At 32.7% G+C, this 16,965-nt stretch overlaps 1 protein-coding gene across 5 annotated transcripts in view; it reads left to right on the top strand.

The window, feature by feature from the left end:
• The first annotated feature begins 6,396 nt into the window (after window positions 1–6,396).
• The window catches only part of LOC124354626 (protein phosphatase 1 regulatory subunit 12A-like), a 28,521-nt gene continuing 17,952 nt past the window's right edge, over window positions 6,397–16,965 (top strand). For 2 of the 5 annotated variants that reach the window (XM_046805235.1, XM_046805234.1), the window contains exons 1-2: window positions 6,398–6,633; window positions 13,727–15,131. In XM_046805235.1, the coding sequence (XP_046661191.1) occupies window positions 13,769–15,131 (1,363 nt within the window). In that variant the 5' untranslated portion in view covers window positions 6,398–6,633; window positions 13,727–13,768. Of the gene's footprint in view, window positions 6,683–13,726; window positions 15,132–16,965 lie in introns of all 5 variants that reach the window. The other 3 variants (XR_006921701.1, XR_006921699.1, XR_006921700.1) reach the window with 3 other exon arrangements.

The raw sequence follows: 16,965 nt of genomic DNA, 5'->3' as shown, positions 1-16,965 counted from the left end.
CGAAGAAGAGCAGAAAATAGCACAGAGACCAGAAAGTAAGTGCAAGGCCACACGGATAAGCTGGCTTCCGGGAACGAGGGCATAATAATAATTTTAGATCAATAACCTAAATTATGGCTGCTTTGAAAAGTCTTTCATTTCATTCCTCTAATCTCAAGCACAAAGCCTGGAACTTCACAACCACTTCAACTGTTTGAAAAACAAAAGCATTCCATTGCTATATTTTTAAACATATAATTGTCTTAAACAACAATTAACATCAGTGATTACCGTTGATAGATGTCGTAAATTACAAAAAATACGTTTCGCTTCGTCAGCCCCTAATATCCTTAGTTTCCAAAAAAATTCAAATCAAATCCGACACCTGTTTTCAAATGGCAAGAAACCACAGTCAGTGGATCTTGTACTGTACCGACTCTTCCCTTATGATCTTTGTTAAGATCCTCGCAAATGCCAATGGCACCTTAGGAAGAGCAGAATAAGAATTCGAAAGAGACCAGCCTCTCCAAAAAAATGAACGCGTAACATTTCATTTATAAAATTAGTATTACAATTTTAAATATCCCTTGCAATCTTTTTACCTGTTTATGCCAATTTATGAATCAACCCGCAAAACCAGTTATATTGCTTTTAAAAGAACTGTATTTTACTTAATTTTTGTACATAAAAACAAAATCAGCGATTTCATTAATTTAAACTACTACACTGGCCTAACTGTTGATTTGAACAGATTTAATATTAGCCTAAATCGAGTTTAAAATGTAGAAGTCAGAAATGTACAATGTGTATGATATTAAAACCAAACCTGATATAATTCTTAAAATTAAAATTAAGTTTTCTTTTAAATTCTGTAATATTTTTCAAATTGCTTATACCCTGTTATTATAATGTTATTCTCTTTGTTTGATATTTCAAAAACCATCAACAGTTTATACATATTGTGATATGTTGCTGTTTATATTTTGCTTGTATCCAATTCTCTTTTACCACAGACCTAATGTTTAAAATAAAATTATATATTACGTTGCTTCCAAATAACGGTCTGGCTTAACAAATAACACTGTATTACCTGATTGTTTTGTATGCATGAAAGAAAATTTATCAAAGTAAGGTAAGCAAAGTATAAAATATTTATATTTCATAGAAATATTTTTATGGATAAACTGGTATAAATAAACTGCACTAATTCTTGATAATTTAAAATACATTCTAATTTAGATTATATCTCATATACTTCCAGTATCGATTTATTGTTGTCAAACAATAACACATTGTTAAATAGTGTAGATTTATTGCATAATTCTTTTCGATATCAATGAATAAGTGTTTTATATTAAGGGGAGCACTAATGTTGTATTATTTTCCATGGTAACTGTGAATATTTTGTGCACAGTTTTTTTTTTTTCAGTAACTACTGGAGATATTTGAGCCAAATTTTACCATATATTCTCTTTACATATGAAAAGTACACTTTAACACAAAGGATTTAAAAATAAAGCCACTAAATAAAAATTTAATTAAATTTTAAAATTTACTTATATTTTTCTTAAATATAACGTGTTGTTTTTATTTTTATAAATTTGGAACAAAAAAAGAGATAATGCTATTTTCCTGTGTGTTAAAGTAGTGCTTTAGTATGTTAGGAATAAGTGGTAAAAAATTTGGTTCAATTATATGCAGTAGTTCCTGAGAAAAAACTGTGCACCAAGTTGTAAAAACATAGTTTTCGGAAAACTGAGATAAAAGAGAAGAAAACACAAAATTATTTATTTACAGTACCTTTGGCATCCTAAAACAGGCCAGCTCCATAGCTTGGATCATCAGGATCTTCTTCAGTGTCCTCCAACCTTCTCTTGATCTGTCTTTTCTTCTGCCTTGCTTGTTTTTTTTTTTCATTTCAGACGAGTTCCGTTTAGAAGCTTGTATTCGGAGTTCATCCATTTTCTTCATGCGCTGTTGATGGTGTGTTTCCCTATGTCCATGCCTAGCTTACTTATGACTTTGCACTTAGTGATGTTTCCATCGTTGAAAGATGACACAGCATCATAAACTCCAAAATGTAGAGTTTTCAGTCCGACAAACCCGGTTTTTCGGCAACCTCGACCAAATCACAGCGTTCACGCTTTCATTCGGGTTCTGGGTCTTCCCGTGCAGACATTTCTTCAACAACTCTTTATCTGTTAGGCTTTTTAAACACAGGTTTGATAAACCTCCATAATGCAGGTTGGTACACTATTCTTATGGGAATAAGTTTTATTTCCTATAATAGACTTTTGGTAGCCGCACCAACTAGTTTCACTCTTAGGGCATAGTCCATGGTGTGGGTCATCATCAGTAGGCAGCTTGTGATAGTAACATGGCCCAAATGTCTTTTAACCATATTCTGTACATTGTCAGTGTTTCTCCTTATGGCTAGGCCATAATAGGTCTGAAATCTGTCAATGACAGCATTATATAGCCTATTTTTTGCCACCCAAACCTTTACGGTCACTAAGTTTTAAATGTTTGTTTTCATTTTTTCAATTTTCTTTAATCTAGTACCCATCCTTTTCTGTACATGTCCCAGACATTCTAATTTTGCTGATTTCACAGTCTGGGCCATAGGGATTCATTTCTTTCACGGCAGCAAACCCCTTAGAATCCCCATCTCCAAGGTACTCAGTATAACGTACGTTATACGCACTTTTGGACCGATTAAAAATTTCTACTGCCCCCTGCACCTCCATCCCTCCACTGGAGCCTTTATAGTTTGCAGTGCATTGATGGCTATGCTGTTCTTTGTTGGGGCATTTACAATATTTGGACAGTATTGAACAGTCAATTACCTTGCCAGTGTCAAAGCTGGTGGCAGTAACAACTCCATTGAGAGATGTGTGGCCTTTCTTTTTGCCATGTCCCGTCGAGAGCCACTGCCAAGTCTCGAATCCCATTATTTACAACTACAGCTTCCTCCACTGCATCTTTCATGCTCTGAAAACAAATATCTTCTGCTACTGAGCCCCAAAACATCGTTATAAGACTCAAAATGTGTGGGCGGAGGGGGCAAATTCATTATTCCAAGTAGAGTTTGCGCAGATTTATGACCTTTGCCAATGGAGCGAAGGCCATACACCAATCCGAACATTACTCTCATACAGCTTGGAATTTGTTCAGCTTTTTGGATGATTTGAAATCATGCTTGTTTGAACAATTTTTTACAAAATATTTCAAGGTTTGAGGCCAAACCAATGCTACTAACTAATCGTACTTCGATCCCCGATTCGCCACAAAGCGAACAATCCACAGACTGAGCTAAAGCGTCACACAATAAAGATAAATCTAAAACTATATTTACACTATTTACATTAGAATCACTGTACATGCTATATACATCATCCAGATCACCAATCTTCTTTTTCAGAAGTACTTTGTTTTGGTTCGAGTTCATCAACAACCTGTAACTGAGATGTGCTAGGCCTAGGACTATCCAATGTGTTAGGCCTACTTTGAATTAGGTTGTCACTTGGTTGAGGAGGTAAAGGTAAGTTAGCTTTAGGAATACCTACATTTCTTCTTTTTTTGAACACAGTATTAGGTCTTCTTGGTCTCCTTGCCATAATTGAACCATAAAACACAAAACAACCACTGAAAAAAAGAAACCACAATAACAATGTTTTTGACTGAAATGTAAACAAACAATACAGCAATTAAAGCCCACTACACAGTTCTCACTATTACAGATGACACTAGTACAGGTTAGCCCAACAGCAGAAACTGAAATCATTAGAGTTTGTAAATGAGTTGCAGTACTATAGTAACGCACAATAACAATGTTGCTTGTCGTTTTGCGCGTCACATCATATCTTTAAAAATTATTTATGTGCATTTCCAAACGTCTTATTCATCATGTGTTATATATCAAAAATGTCCGCAATAAGTCCGTATTTCATAAAAAAAATTAAAAAATAAAAGTCAAAATTTTTAGTTTTTTACCCTCGTGCTCCCCTTAAGGAGGAGTCCTGATATAGTTTATAAAAGTTATTTATTACTTCATAAGAATATCCATCTTATCGAAATTATTTAACACCATAACGTCCTGCTCAAAACCTCAGTCAACCTTAATTATTTTATGTCACTGGCAATGTAGTAATCGACAAATACTATATGTTCTTCTTTATGTATAAATCTTGTGTTATATTTTTCCATTGTGTGTCTTGTTATGCTATTTGTATTTTATAATTTGTTTGAGTCCAAAGATTTAAGATTGAAAATTAAAATGATTACAAAATATCTTTCAGTGAAAGTGGTTCATCTATCGAACTATACACAACAGTCGTTTAAAATTCCATTCTTGTGTAATAATATTTTAATAACCTGTGTCAAATGTCAAACACCATAAAATATGTAAATAACGCTTCTAACTGTAGTTATAACTGTTTAACAATTATCAATTTTCACATGATATTAAGGATTATGGACCCTGAGAAATCTTACAATAATAGGTTTTTAAGATGGAAAATAATTCTCGATACATTTTACTATGGAAAAAATCTGGTTTGAAATGGCGTTAAGATGTTATATGATATTACTATTATAATTTTATTCCTAAACTTGTAAAACATATGCGTCTAACAACGTTTACGGAATTTCAATACATTTTACCGACTTCTTATTAACCATGCAAAATATAACTGTCAACGAAATTTAATAATCTAATATTTAGTTACATATGAAACCACTTATACTTTATATCAACCTTGTTATATAAATATTAAACAGGTAATTATAAAAACAAAATGTCGTCTCATAGTAGGTTATCATTTGTGGATACTAATACTAATATATTAGTACATACTTCTACTAATATTTATATATTTGATTTTTAGTATTTAATATAATGTGGTTACGTTATCAGTTATAAACATATTTTCAATTTCAACATACATTAGTATCTCGAGAACAACACTAAAACAACGAATTAACTGGAGTGCTAAAAAAGTAAAATATTGCCTTGCAAGGGGACTTATAAGGAGAAGGAGAATGAAGTAGTGGACTAATCGACCCTCTGGCCGCTGAAATGATCTAATGTAGCGGCGTGGGTCGTTGGGCCAACGCCTGGTGGTGTAATCAGCCCTCTTTTGAACATCGTACGATTCATTTCACTTAGGTTCGTTGGCCCAACGACCCCCTTCAAATATTATTGCTTAATATTAATTCATGGTCCAATTACACCACTGATCGTTGGACCAACGAACCTTTACCAGTAAATAAAAAATATAAGGTTCGTTGGGCCAACGACCCTATATTTACAATTTACAGAAATGAAGCAAATAAGGTCGTTGGGCCAACGAACCAGTGGAGTAATCGAACCTCTAAATGTCTGTAAAATGGGTCGTTGGGCCATCGACCCTCCGTAAAAATTACATTTCTTGCAGGAGGGTCGTTGGGCCAACGATCAGTGGAGTAATCGAGCCGTCCCCAGTTGAAATTGAGGACATCGACAACGATGAATATAAAAGAAAATTATATTCCAAAATTTTTTTCCCTATTTTTCAATGTACATACAAATAATTACTAAGCATGAAATGAAAAAAAAAACTTATTACAGATCATGGATTATGCCTACGGGGGAAACCATGTAAAAAAATGCGCCTTGCATTCTACCTCAAAGGTTGTGCGGAAACGAGTGAATCATCATAATGTAGTCGCTTTCCCAGCGCTCTAGCCCGAAAACGGTTGACTTTACAGAAAAATGCAAGAGATATTTTTTGTAGATAATCGTATGAGGAATAATTTTTATTATTTTCTTTATTGACCTTCGAGCCATAGGTCGCAAGACATTCTAAAAAAACTGATTTTCGTGACCTTTTGACCCTTATAACTTTTTTAGCCGGAACGAAATCAATGTCGATTTTTCATATCTTCATCAGAACGCCATAATGAAGGTGTGTGTATACACCATAATTCATCTCACTAGGCATTTTTCCGCAGATAAAACCTTAAATGACTGGACTATATGGAGCTCCTTTTTGTGTGTTCCTAAAATAGTGCATATAACTGTAGGCCTATAACAACAATTAAATTACATGGAAAACATAAAACCAATATTTAAAACTTTTATTGTTTTGTGAGGTCTTTCAATAGCGAGGCTATCATCTTCAGACATTACAAAAACATGTGATGTGTCTGAAGATGATAGCCTCGCTATTGAAAGGCCTCACAAAACAATAAAAGTTTTAAATATTGGTTTTATGTTTTCCATGTAATTTAACAGTGACCAATATAAGCTCCATCTACAGCATTATAACAACAATGCCTTACAACCCATTACATGAGAGCAACCGGGCATTTTCTTTACTCTATGTTTGTGCGTTCCTGTAGTTATCTTTTCACTTTTCTCCAGTCCTGTTAGTATAGTTATATACAGTGCAGTATCCGCTGTTTATTCTGATTCTGTTAACGTTCTTATATACGTTCATTCATTCATTCGGTATCTAAACCGTATCGGTGGTAAATAGTATAAGGTCAAAGGTGTACGCAAACGTAAAAATATGTGTAAAAAAACAAAAAGCCAATTTCGATCTGAACAAGAGTGTACCAATATATCACAATATAGCCAGCACAGTCGTCACTCGTCTTTTATGTAAGGCAACAGTAAGTTGAATGCATCCACTATAAAAACGTAGTATAAATATATATTACAGTATGTATTTTTTTAAAGCATCCTACTGTTATAATTGTTTTAGGTTATTATTGTTTAGTGTTTATTGATCAATTTTGTAAATAATGAAATTTCTATTCACCAATTGTGTGGTATTTTTATTCTAGAAATAAGTTTATTGCATTTGCTTTTATGATGCAGAAGTATTCTGTTTATTTAGTATACTACAATGGTTTCCAATGTTAATAAATTACTCACACAAATAATCAATTGTCTTAAAATATTTTTCAATGACAGTGAAATAGTGTGATTATGCTGTTCTTGATCACCCCATAAAACGAAATACAGTTTGCAGGAGGAAACAAGCTAAGACTATTAAAGTAATGGACTGAAACTCTAATAGGCTAGGCCTAATTTCTTTGATACTCTAAAATGTAGCCTACGAATCTTTCTGAAAAATAAGATGTAGCCTAGGCTACTAAGTTAAATGTAGATTCTGTGTATATAAAAGTAGCCTTGGGTAAGTGCCACTTCACATAATTGTTGATGTTTTAGTGGAAAGTACCTATAATGTGTTAAGGATATCAATATTAAAAAGAAAAAGGATATGCTACTTCACCCATATTAAAATTAAAACTCAAGGAACTTTTTATAAGCGACCTACACTCGTTAATCAGTTGTTTGTGTCTAATGATCTGATATATTATCCAACTTCGATGTTTGAAATTATAAGATTAAAGGTGGAGGTGGCAAATCACGAATTTTACACTATCAACATATTCTGCTCATCCTCCTGAACAAAAAATATATATGGTTTTAGGGGGTGCAATTGACAAATAACATGATTTTAGAGGGTATATACATAAATAGTTAAGTTCTTAATGTTTTAATGTTCTGTTTGTGTGCTGTGTCTGGATATCTGTAAATATTATCCATAGTCCATCGGGTGGGACTCATAGCGTATAGCTGTTATCTGAGTGCTCTGAGGCAGAAGTCATAGAAAACATGTACTGTAGGTTGGATCGAGTGAGTGCGTGACAATCATGGATCAACCATCCACTAGTTCGACCAATCGTAGTGAACTGGTGTGTCGTAAATATTATCTGCAGCTGGGACTGATAGTGTATCTGTTATCTGAACGCTTTGGGGCAGAAGTCAGTGCTTGACTAGATATTGTGTACTGTAGTTTGGATCGAGTGAGTGCGTGATGATCATGGATCAACCATCCACTGGTTCGACCAATCGAATTGGTGTGTCGGAGTGTTTTGTCGGGCACGTTTCGACCGAAACGAGATTATTTAGTTTCTGTACATTCTGTGGAACACACTAATGATAAGTGTTCTCTATTAATGTCCATTTATATACGTATTCATAATTAGGGGTATTCATGATTTATTAAGATTTTACACAGTAAATAATTGCCTTTCCATTACAATTCAATTTATATTTCTGATCAGCCCCTCTAGAATTTGATATTTTACTGATAGGTACTATCTCGAGGGATGTTTTTCTTTCGTTGACGTCAGCGGGGGGCAGCACCGAGCTGCCAAAGCCCGCGCTGATGGCCGGAGGCACTCATCTCAACTCGATAACAACTAATTAATTTGTAGCTTGAAATTTAAGAAAAACGTTCATTTGGATCAAAATTCTGCTCATTTCAGTATTATTTTTCATTTACGTAAGTTTTCAAAGATGGTGCCACATCTGATGACGTCATCACAAGGTTGAATCTGGTCACAAAAGGTCATGTGATGCCCGATGTGGATGTAGAACATGGAAATATTGCTCCGCACTTGAACAGTTGTTCCATTTTTGATGTTCTAGAACTTCGTTATTTCTCATTTCCACCCCATCAAACCCTATATTGTTTTGTTCTCTAGGAGTATTCCAATAAGTTAATAACGCGAAACTCGTATTTTGCCGCTCCGGCCGTTAATGTGACAATTACCTCGATGTTATATAATAATCACACTCGAGAATTATAATACATTACCAACAAAAATAATAGGCCTACATTAAAATTGTTATTCAAATAAATTTAACAATAGGCTAACATTAAAAAATAACAAAACCAACATTTGTGCCTAGACCTATAACTTATCAGAAAAAACGTTCCAGTATTTTTAGCTTGCCCGAATAGCAGAGTAAGTAACCTCCTTTTTTTAAATGGAGGACAAGATTCTCTTCAGACAGGCGCAATTCTCAGCAGCACAAAAATTACAAAGATGATGTGCTAGACAGTCTGCCAGCATTTCACTCAAACTTCTTTTGACTTCTCGCAAAGAACTTTCAATTTTTTATCTCACACAATTTCCTAGTTTTCTGAAAAAGATTGCTAAAAGAATTCCAATAAATATATCTATCTGATTTCGAAAATGGGTACAGTTTACAGTCCCTAAACTATTGAAAACAAGATTAAACAAGCTATGGCCAAAACCAAACAACATTTTGATAGTTATGAAAACAACAAGAAAAAGAATACATTTTTTTACCTTTTAGCACCACTCTCAATAAATCAACAAAAAAAAAAACATTTCATAAATTTACATTTAACGTTAGTTATAGAACACAACAATTATTGAGTTTCACAGAAAAGGAGAAAAATTATACTCTGAAGAAGAATTACACATTTATTTAAATTATAGAAGAAGTTAATCAATATGTTAAACATAATGTAAGTAAATTTTAAAATCCAATATTTGAACACACAGCACGTTTGTATGTGTATATTTTTTCATAAACTGGGTATTATCACATTTTACCTGCAACAAATTATGCAGAAGACCTATTATTTATAATTTAAATATAATGTGATAAAAAGTACACAAAAAAATCACAAGAATTTAGTGAACTTAATCAAAATATAAAGATAAATTTTCCTATATGTAATAGGCAAAATTATGAAATAACACTACGTAGGCACCCAGAAAAATAAAATTTCTATTTACATTACAGCTGGGTACTTGTCAAAAGATTGTCTAAAACGGGTTATAGGAAATTATTGTCAACCTACTAAGTGATAAGTATCAATGACGCTCATCTAAATTTCATGATTTCAAATGCATCACTTTAGAACACATAATTGTCTATGTAGAAATAAAGATTCTTGTAAAATTTAACCTTTATGGATGAAATCATTCTTGAGAGACATTTCCACATGATACATTCACATTTTTTTTTAATTAAGTTGGGTTTCATAGCAGTTTTTAATTAGTAAATGTACACACTTGTTTTTTTACTGTATGCTACACATTCACCAAAAAATTGATGTATGTGTAATGATAACTATCCTACACGTGTAAGACATATGTGTTAATATATCAAATGCATATATAAAACTAGTTTGTTTACAAATTTATTTTGGTATTTTCTCGTTGTCCTCATGTTTACTCATAAGACCAATGTAAAAATGTCTGCTAACACATAGCCCAATCTGATGGACTGACAGCATCTTCATTGATCTCAGTTTTGCCTATTTAGAAATGAAGCTTCATGCAAAATTTGAAATCTTACGTTAGTGGTCAAATAGTGTGTGAGCAGACAGAGAGATATTACACTTTTCCAGCCCCACGAATAATAGGCATGTTATTAATTGAACAATGTACAGAAGTTTATGCCAATAAAGTAATATAGGTTTTTGTCAACAAAGAAAATAAAGAAAAACAGAGGTGCCATATAGGAAATAAGTTATATTTTAAGAGAAATTACTGCAAGTAATGAATGACATTGCCGAATCGACATGGAGCCGAATGGGAGTGAAGAGAAGGGAAGCCTGGAAATGTAAGGTGGCTGCAAGCAAGGTAAAGATTGTAACCAAAATAAAGAATCTTCATTGTCAAAGGATCTAATTTCTAAATTGCATGAGGAATTTTTGGTAAAAATGGAAGAGACCATCAAACAACAATTTGCCATTTATGACAAAAACCTTTCTGTCAAAATGGCTGAATTTAAAAAATCTAGATTTTGTTTCTTCAAAAATCGGATGATTACGAAGTCAAATTAAATGGTGTTCTAACTCAAATAAATTCAGTTAATAAATCCAATGAAGAATTGAAAGTTGAAAACTTAGCACGAGACAGTTAACTAATGTACAACACCAAATGGATGAATTGGAACAGAAACATGCAGGTAGATGGAGTTCCAGAGGTCGCCAACGAACCAATGATCGATATTATTATAAAACTGTCGGATAAATTGGACGAAGAAATAATTTTTAATAAGGATATCCAGGCAATGCATAGAATTCCAACCAGGCGGGCTTGCTGTCCAAAACCGATTGTAATACAGTTTACAAACCGGCAAAAGCGAGATGCCGTGTTGAGCAAAGTGAAGAAAGCTGGCCTTAAATCAACGAACTTTGCTGCAGGTGTTCCAAGTAGTAATGTTTATATAAATAAACACCTAACTGCAAAAAAAAACGTTCTTTTTCATGCTAAAAGACTTAGAGAAATGAGTTTTAAATATGTATGGACTGCGGAAGGGAAGATTTTTGCAAGGAAATCTGAGACGGACGGAAACATTTGTAAAAAAAAAATGTATCTGATTCTCAGAAGTGGGGTTTAAAAGTGGACGAGGAAAACTAAATAGGCTGGTTTAAAGGTGTTAAAAATGTTCCAACTACTCTGGAACCAACAAGTTTGTACCGTAATCTTACTATATTTTGTGTGAATATAAGATGCATCAGGAATCACTACAACTTGTTATTTATTTAATCTAATTAACTTCAAAATATGACATTGTAATTCTGACCAAAGTATGGATAAAGATCGATGAGGAGGACAGATATCTGGTTATGACATGCTATTCCAGCTCAGATTAGATAACGCAGCTGGTGGAGTCATTGTGTACATTGACTGTCAACTTCCCTACTCTTATCAGCTGATACTACATCCTACCTCCGAGATTGTTAATGTTAGATTAGAGTTAAGAGTTAAAAATAGGTTATTGGGTTTTCTATTTTTGGAATCTATCGGAACTGTAAATACACTTTTAATCAATTTAAAAATGATTTAGAAAATATATTAAAGCTTAATTCTGACCCAGTATTGGTTATCGGGGATATTAATTTATGCTTATTAAAAAATAAAGGTTCTGGTCAGGATTATTTGAATTTAATTTCTTCTTTTTCAATTTTTTGAATTCAGTTTTCATTGTTGATGCAGAACCCTTTGGTCATCTTGGTCATGACAAAGATGACCAATTACTAAAAATTAAACAGGCTATGGATTATTTCAATTATAAAATTTTTGTATTTATTCCCCTTGCAAAGAGTTTTCCTTAGACGAATCTATGGTTTTATGGATGGGTCGGTTAGTATTCAAACAGTACATAAAAAACAAAAGACTTGACTTAAATATGGCATAAAGCTATTTGTTCTTTAGAAAGTAATACTTTATTTGATGAATGAATGGCTTAACAAAAAGCACTCAATATATGCAGATAACTTTTACAATAGCATCTAAGTGACAAAAGCTCTTATTGAAAAGGGAACATACAGAACAGGAACTGTTTGAGTAGTCAGAGTTGATGTTCTAAAAGAAGTAGTAAAATAAAAAAATTATAAAAACTGAAGAGCGGTTAGACAGCAGCAAAGCATCACAATGGAATAATGTTCGGGAAATGGAAAGACAAAAGGGATGTTTTGTACATCAGTAGCCAGTTTGAAAATGTTATGGAAGTAGTGACTAATAAAAGAGGAATTGAAATGGTGAATCCCCTACCTATGATTGAACTCAACATGTATATGAGTGGTTTTGATAGGAAAGACCAACTTATGAGCTATTATCTTTGTGAAATTAGATTTTAGAGTGGCCGTGATCAAAAGTCTTCTTGCCCTGCAATAGCAGTGAGCATTGTGCTATCTTTGATAGTCTGGACAAGGGTGATGAATTTCCCCAGTAGTACCTGATCAGTTGTTTTCGTCCGTTTACAGTTTGTAGAACTGCTACAATTGTAAACTGGCTAGTCTCATGGTATACTTCCGGACTGTGCTAAAGGCTTTTTAAGCTTTAATGCATGGCAATAATAGTGTGTGCCTCTATTGCCCAAGAAGAGTGCATTATTATTGGTATTACACACAGTTGTGGTACCGGTACCTGATTTGAGCACAAGCATGATCTGTAAAAACCTATACACTCGCTTCAAGTTATATTGTATAGCCAAGTGCTCTCAAATATTATCATTGTTTGGTCATCCATTATTTTCTTTTAGTATTGGCTTTTCTTAAATAATAACAAACCTTGTAATGACTAACAACATAAAAACTTATTAATCCCAGTTAATCCAAATCCAAAATTTCTTTATCTCTTAAGTTTTGTTCTGACATCTTATTTCACTTTGACAAATCTATAACCATGCATAAAAAATTAAATTTATGTATTTTGGGCGTTTACAATAAATATGTGTATTGTTTTAGTTTCTTAAAGCTTTGTTTTAAGCTTCATCGATAGGTAGATTATTTCTTTATTTGGAAACATAATCTTGTTGGGCTACCACTATATTTTTCATCTTTGTTAGTGCTTAATTCTTTTACAATACCAACTGAAGGATATGGAATGATCAAACAATATAGCACATGTAGGCTATAGTTAAATTGTATATAAATAATTGATGTAATAACTAATATACAGTTTAAATTAATTTTCTGAGTCAAAATGTTAGTCTTGGCTAATGTAACTTAATCAGTATTATTAATTATACCAAGAAGTTGCATATTTAAAACATAAAGTTTTCTATGATTTATTTGAATATTGATAAAGCTTGTGATATAATTTTATTCCCGAAACAAGGTTTTATTACTCTTCACAGTTTTATTAATAACAAAAATGGATTAAAATAAAACTAAAAAATAGTAACTCAAAATATTTGTCAAATATTAATATTAAATATTTTGTAGGTGCAATTACAATGTAATTTTTTTAAAATTGTACTTTTGATAATAATGAGAAATATTTTGGGTGTTGTTTCTTTAAGATTAATTTCACAAACTTGTTTATTTAGTAATTTTTGTATAGAATTCCTACATTTTATAAGGCTTCATTTTGAAATTTTAACATCTTGTAAATAATACATTTTTTATTGTTTCAGAGACAGTGATGAGTAGGAGTCTACTTGGGTAGCATACTAAATATGAGTGAAAAAGTTACAAAATATTCTAAGCCTGTTGCACAGAGAAAATTGACTGTAGAGCGTGCTGCATCACTTAAGCTTCGTCCATTATTGCCAAAGAAAAGAGTTCTATATTCAGGCAAAAATGATTGTATCATTATAGATGATGATGATGATGATAATGATATTCAGTGTTTAGGTTCTTATAAAACTTCACCAGAAATTTCCAAAAAATTTCGACATAGTGTTAAAGATGATGATGTTATTATTTTAAATGGAGAACCTAATAGATTAAAAACTAAACTGGATGTTTGTAAACCTGTTGGTATCGCCAATTCAACTGAAAAGCATTCAAACCCTATTGAATCAGCTAATCCAAACATGAATACCTACATACCACTTCATGATTTCACTGTCTCTGATCCCAATGTCTGTACTTTGGCGCAACCTTTTAATTCTGGCATTCCTACACCACCATCAAGTGGTCTTATTGCTCCACAGAGTCAAGGATTTGCTACTCTATCTTTAACAGACAGGTCAAATGTTATAGTATCTGGACCACCTCATAATTTTCCAGTAGCATCTTTGCCACAAGACCCAAATGTTCCCACATTCATACAGATTCAAGACTTTCCTATGCTAAATTCTTCAGATATAGTAATTACTCAAGCTCCTGCACTGACACCCGAGTGTATGACATTGCCAAATGGAGTGTTGCAAAATGGAACTGTATTATCTAACAACTCGAATGCACGAGTACCTGCCAGAAGAGCAGAATCTGTGGCAAGAATAAATAATGTTCCCTCATATGTTGAAGAGCAACAAGCACTCCTCACCTTCAGACCCAATTTAAAACATGAATTAAGGCGTGTTGACATTCCAGTCAATAAGGGAATTGCTTTTGGATCTACTGAAAACAATGAAGGTCAAATGTTAGCAGCCACAATGAATTCAACGACAGATGAAGTTATAGAACAAATAAAAGAACGACCAGCAAATAAAAGAGCTCATTCTAAGCATAAAAATGATTATAAATACATACAAGTAATCACAGACACAGATACCATTCTTCATGAAATTAAAATCAAACCAAATAAAAGAAAGAAGAAAAATGTTCCAAAGAAAGTTGTTGATGATGACAGAAATGTTCATTCAAAACAAATTGAGAACAGAAATGAGAAACAAGTTGTAGAAAAACCTGGTCAGTTCAGCATAAAAGACTTGGAAGAGTTCGAAAATCTCAAAAGTATGCCAAATGCTGTACCACAAGAAATTAGTGATGAAATCATGCCATGTGATTTACAAAAAACTTTTAATCGAGGAACCCAAACATCGATTCATTGCTGGCTCTTCAAGAACGACAATCTTTACAGTTTGGATGATAGTGAGTAAATTTTTTAATAATAAGTTTAGTGTTTAAATTTCATTAAAATCTTGTAGTGGTGAATCTTGTAGATCTACTTACATACACATACATTTATTTTTGTTGAAAAACACAATTTTTAATATTAGACCATTTAAACTATGTTTATATAACACGCATTAAAAACGATTTTTACAAGAAAATAATAGATTTACATTCTCACCCTATACTTCTCCTTGTAATTTTTTCCTACTTTATATAGGACAAAAGAAAGAAGATCACAAAAATTCAATAATACTTCCGTTTGGATTCGCTGTTGTATTGACAAAAATACAAAAATTAGCCTTAAACAATGTACATGTATTACGTACGTTTTATTAAGTAATGGTTATTCAACAGCTGTTCAGATGTTTAATAATTAATTTAAAATTATTTAAAAGCAAGGAAGAACTGTATGGTTATTCTATATATTAAAAAAATAATAAACATCAGTATCACATAAAATAAAATGATAGGATGAATAAGAACCAGTTATGCTAACATTCTTAATGCGTTATAACAAGTGATGTAGCTTATGTCATGCTGCCTCAGAGGCAGTGTCAGCCAATATGTGATTTCGGAATGCTATACTACTCTTGTTCCAAAAAAAATTACCCCCTACCTGATGCTCACTGCTTGTGCATATCAGCCTATACACAGTACTAAGACATATTAGCTTGTATACAGGGTAGTTAGACAATAGCACCACAGTACTTTTTTCTCTTAAATTTTAATGTGCCTACCCTCTACCTGATGCTCACTGCTTGTGCATATCAGCCTATACAGAGTACTGAGACATATTAGCTTGTATACAGGGTAGTTAGACAATAGCACCACAGTACTTTTTTCTCTTAAATTTTAATGTGCCTACCCTCTACCTGATGCTCACTGCTTGAGCATATCAGCCTATACAGAGTACTGAGACATATTAGCTTGTATACAGGGTAGTTAGACAATAGCACCACAGTACTTTTTTCTCTTAAATTTTAATGTGCCTACCCCCTACCTGATGCTCGACATATTAGCTTGTATACAGGGTAGTTAGACAATAGCACCACAGTACTTTTTTCTCTTAAATTTTAATGTGCCTACCCCCTACCTGATGCTCACTGCTTGTGCATATCAGCCTATACAGAGTACTGAGACATATTAGCTTGTATACAGGGTAGTTAGACAATAGCACCACAGTACTTTTTTCTCTTAAATTTTAATGTGCCTACCCCCTACCTGATGCTCACTGCTTGTGCATATCAGCCTATACAGAGTACTGAGACATATTAGCTTGTATACAGGGTAGTTAGACAATAGCACCACAGTACTTTTTTCTCTTAAATTTTAATGTGCCTACCCCCTACCTGATGCTCACTGCTTGTGCCTATCAGCCTATACAGAGTACTGAGACATATTAGCTTGTATACAGGGTAGTTAGACAATAGCACCACAGTACTTTTTTCTCTTAAATTTTAATATGCCGTTTTTTTTAAGTTGATATTAAAATTATAACCTCCAATATTAAATCTTTTTTTTAAGACAAGGAAATTTAAATGGTTTAAATTTGCAATTTTAATATCATCAATTGATATTTTTTAATAGTAATCAAACTTAAATATATATCAATGTATAAATTTAATCCAAATATATAAATTTATAGACAGTATTTCACTTGTATTTTGTGTAACTATCACAATAGATAACTTTAATTAGAATATTATAGCAATGCATAACTGTTCTATATTTTTAGTCTACATTACAAACAATGTATAGTGTTGCTATATATACCCTATACTGTAGTGCTGCAATTATTAATCACTTCAGT

This window comes from Homalodisca vitripennis, chromosome 2 (assembly GCF_021130785.1).
Source record: "Homalodisca vitripennis isolate AUS2020 chromosome 2, UT_GWSS_2.1, whole genome shotgun sequence".
In the NCBI taxonomy this organism is placed as follows: Eukaryota; Metazoa; Arthropoda; class Insecta; order Hemiptera; family Cicadellidae; genus Homalodisca; species Homalodisca vitripennis.
The sequence above is the reverse complement of the archived record's forward strand: the minus strand, read 5'-3'. Positions and strand labels throughout refer to the sequence as shown.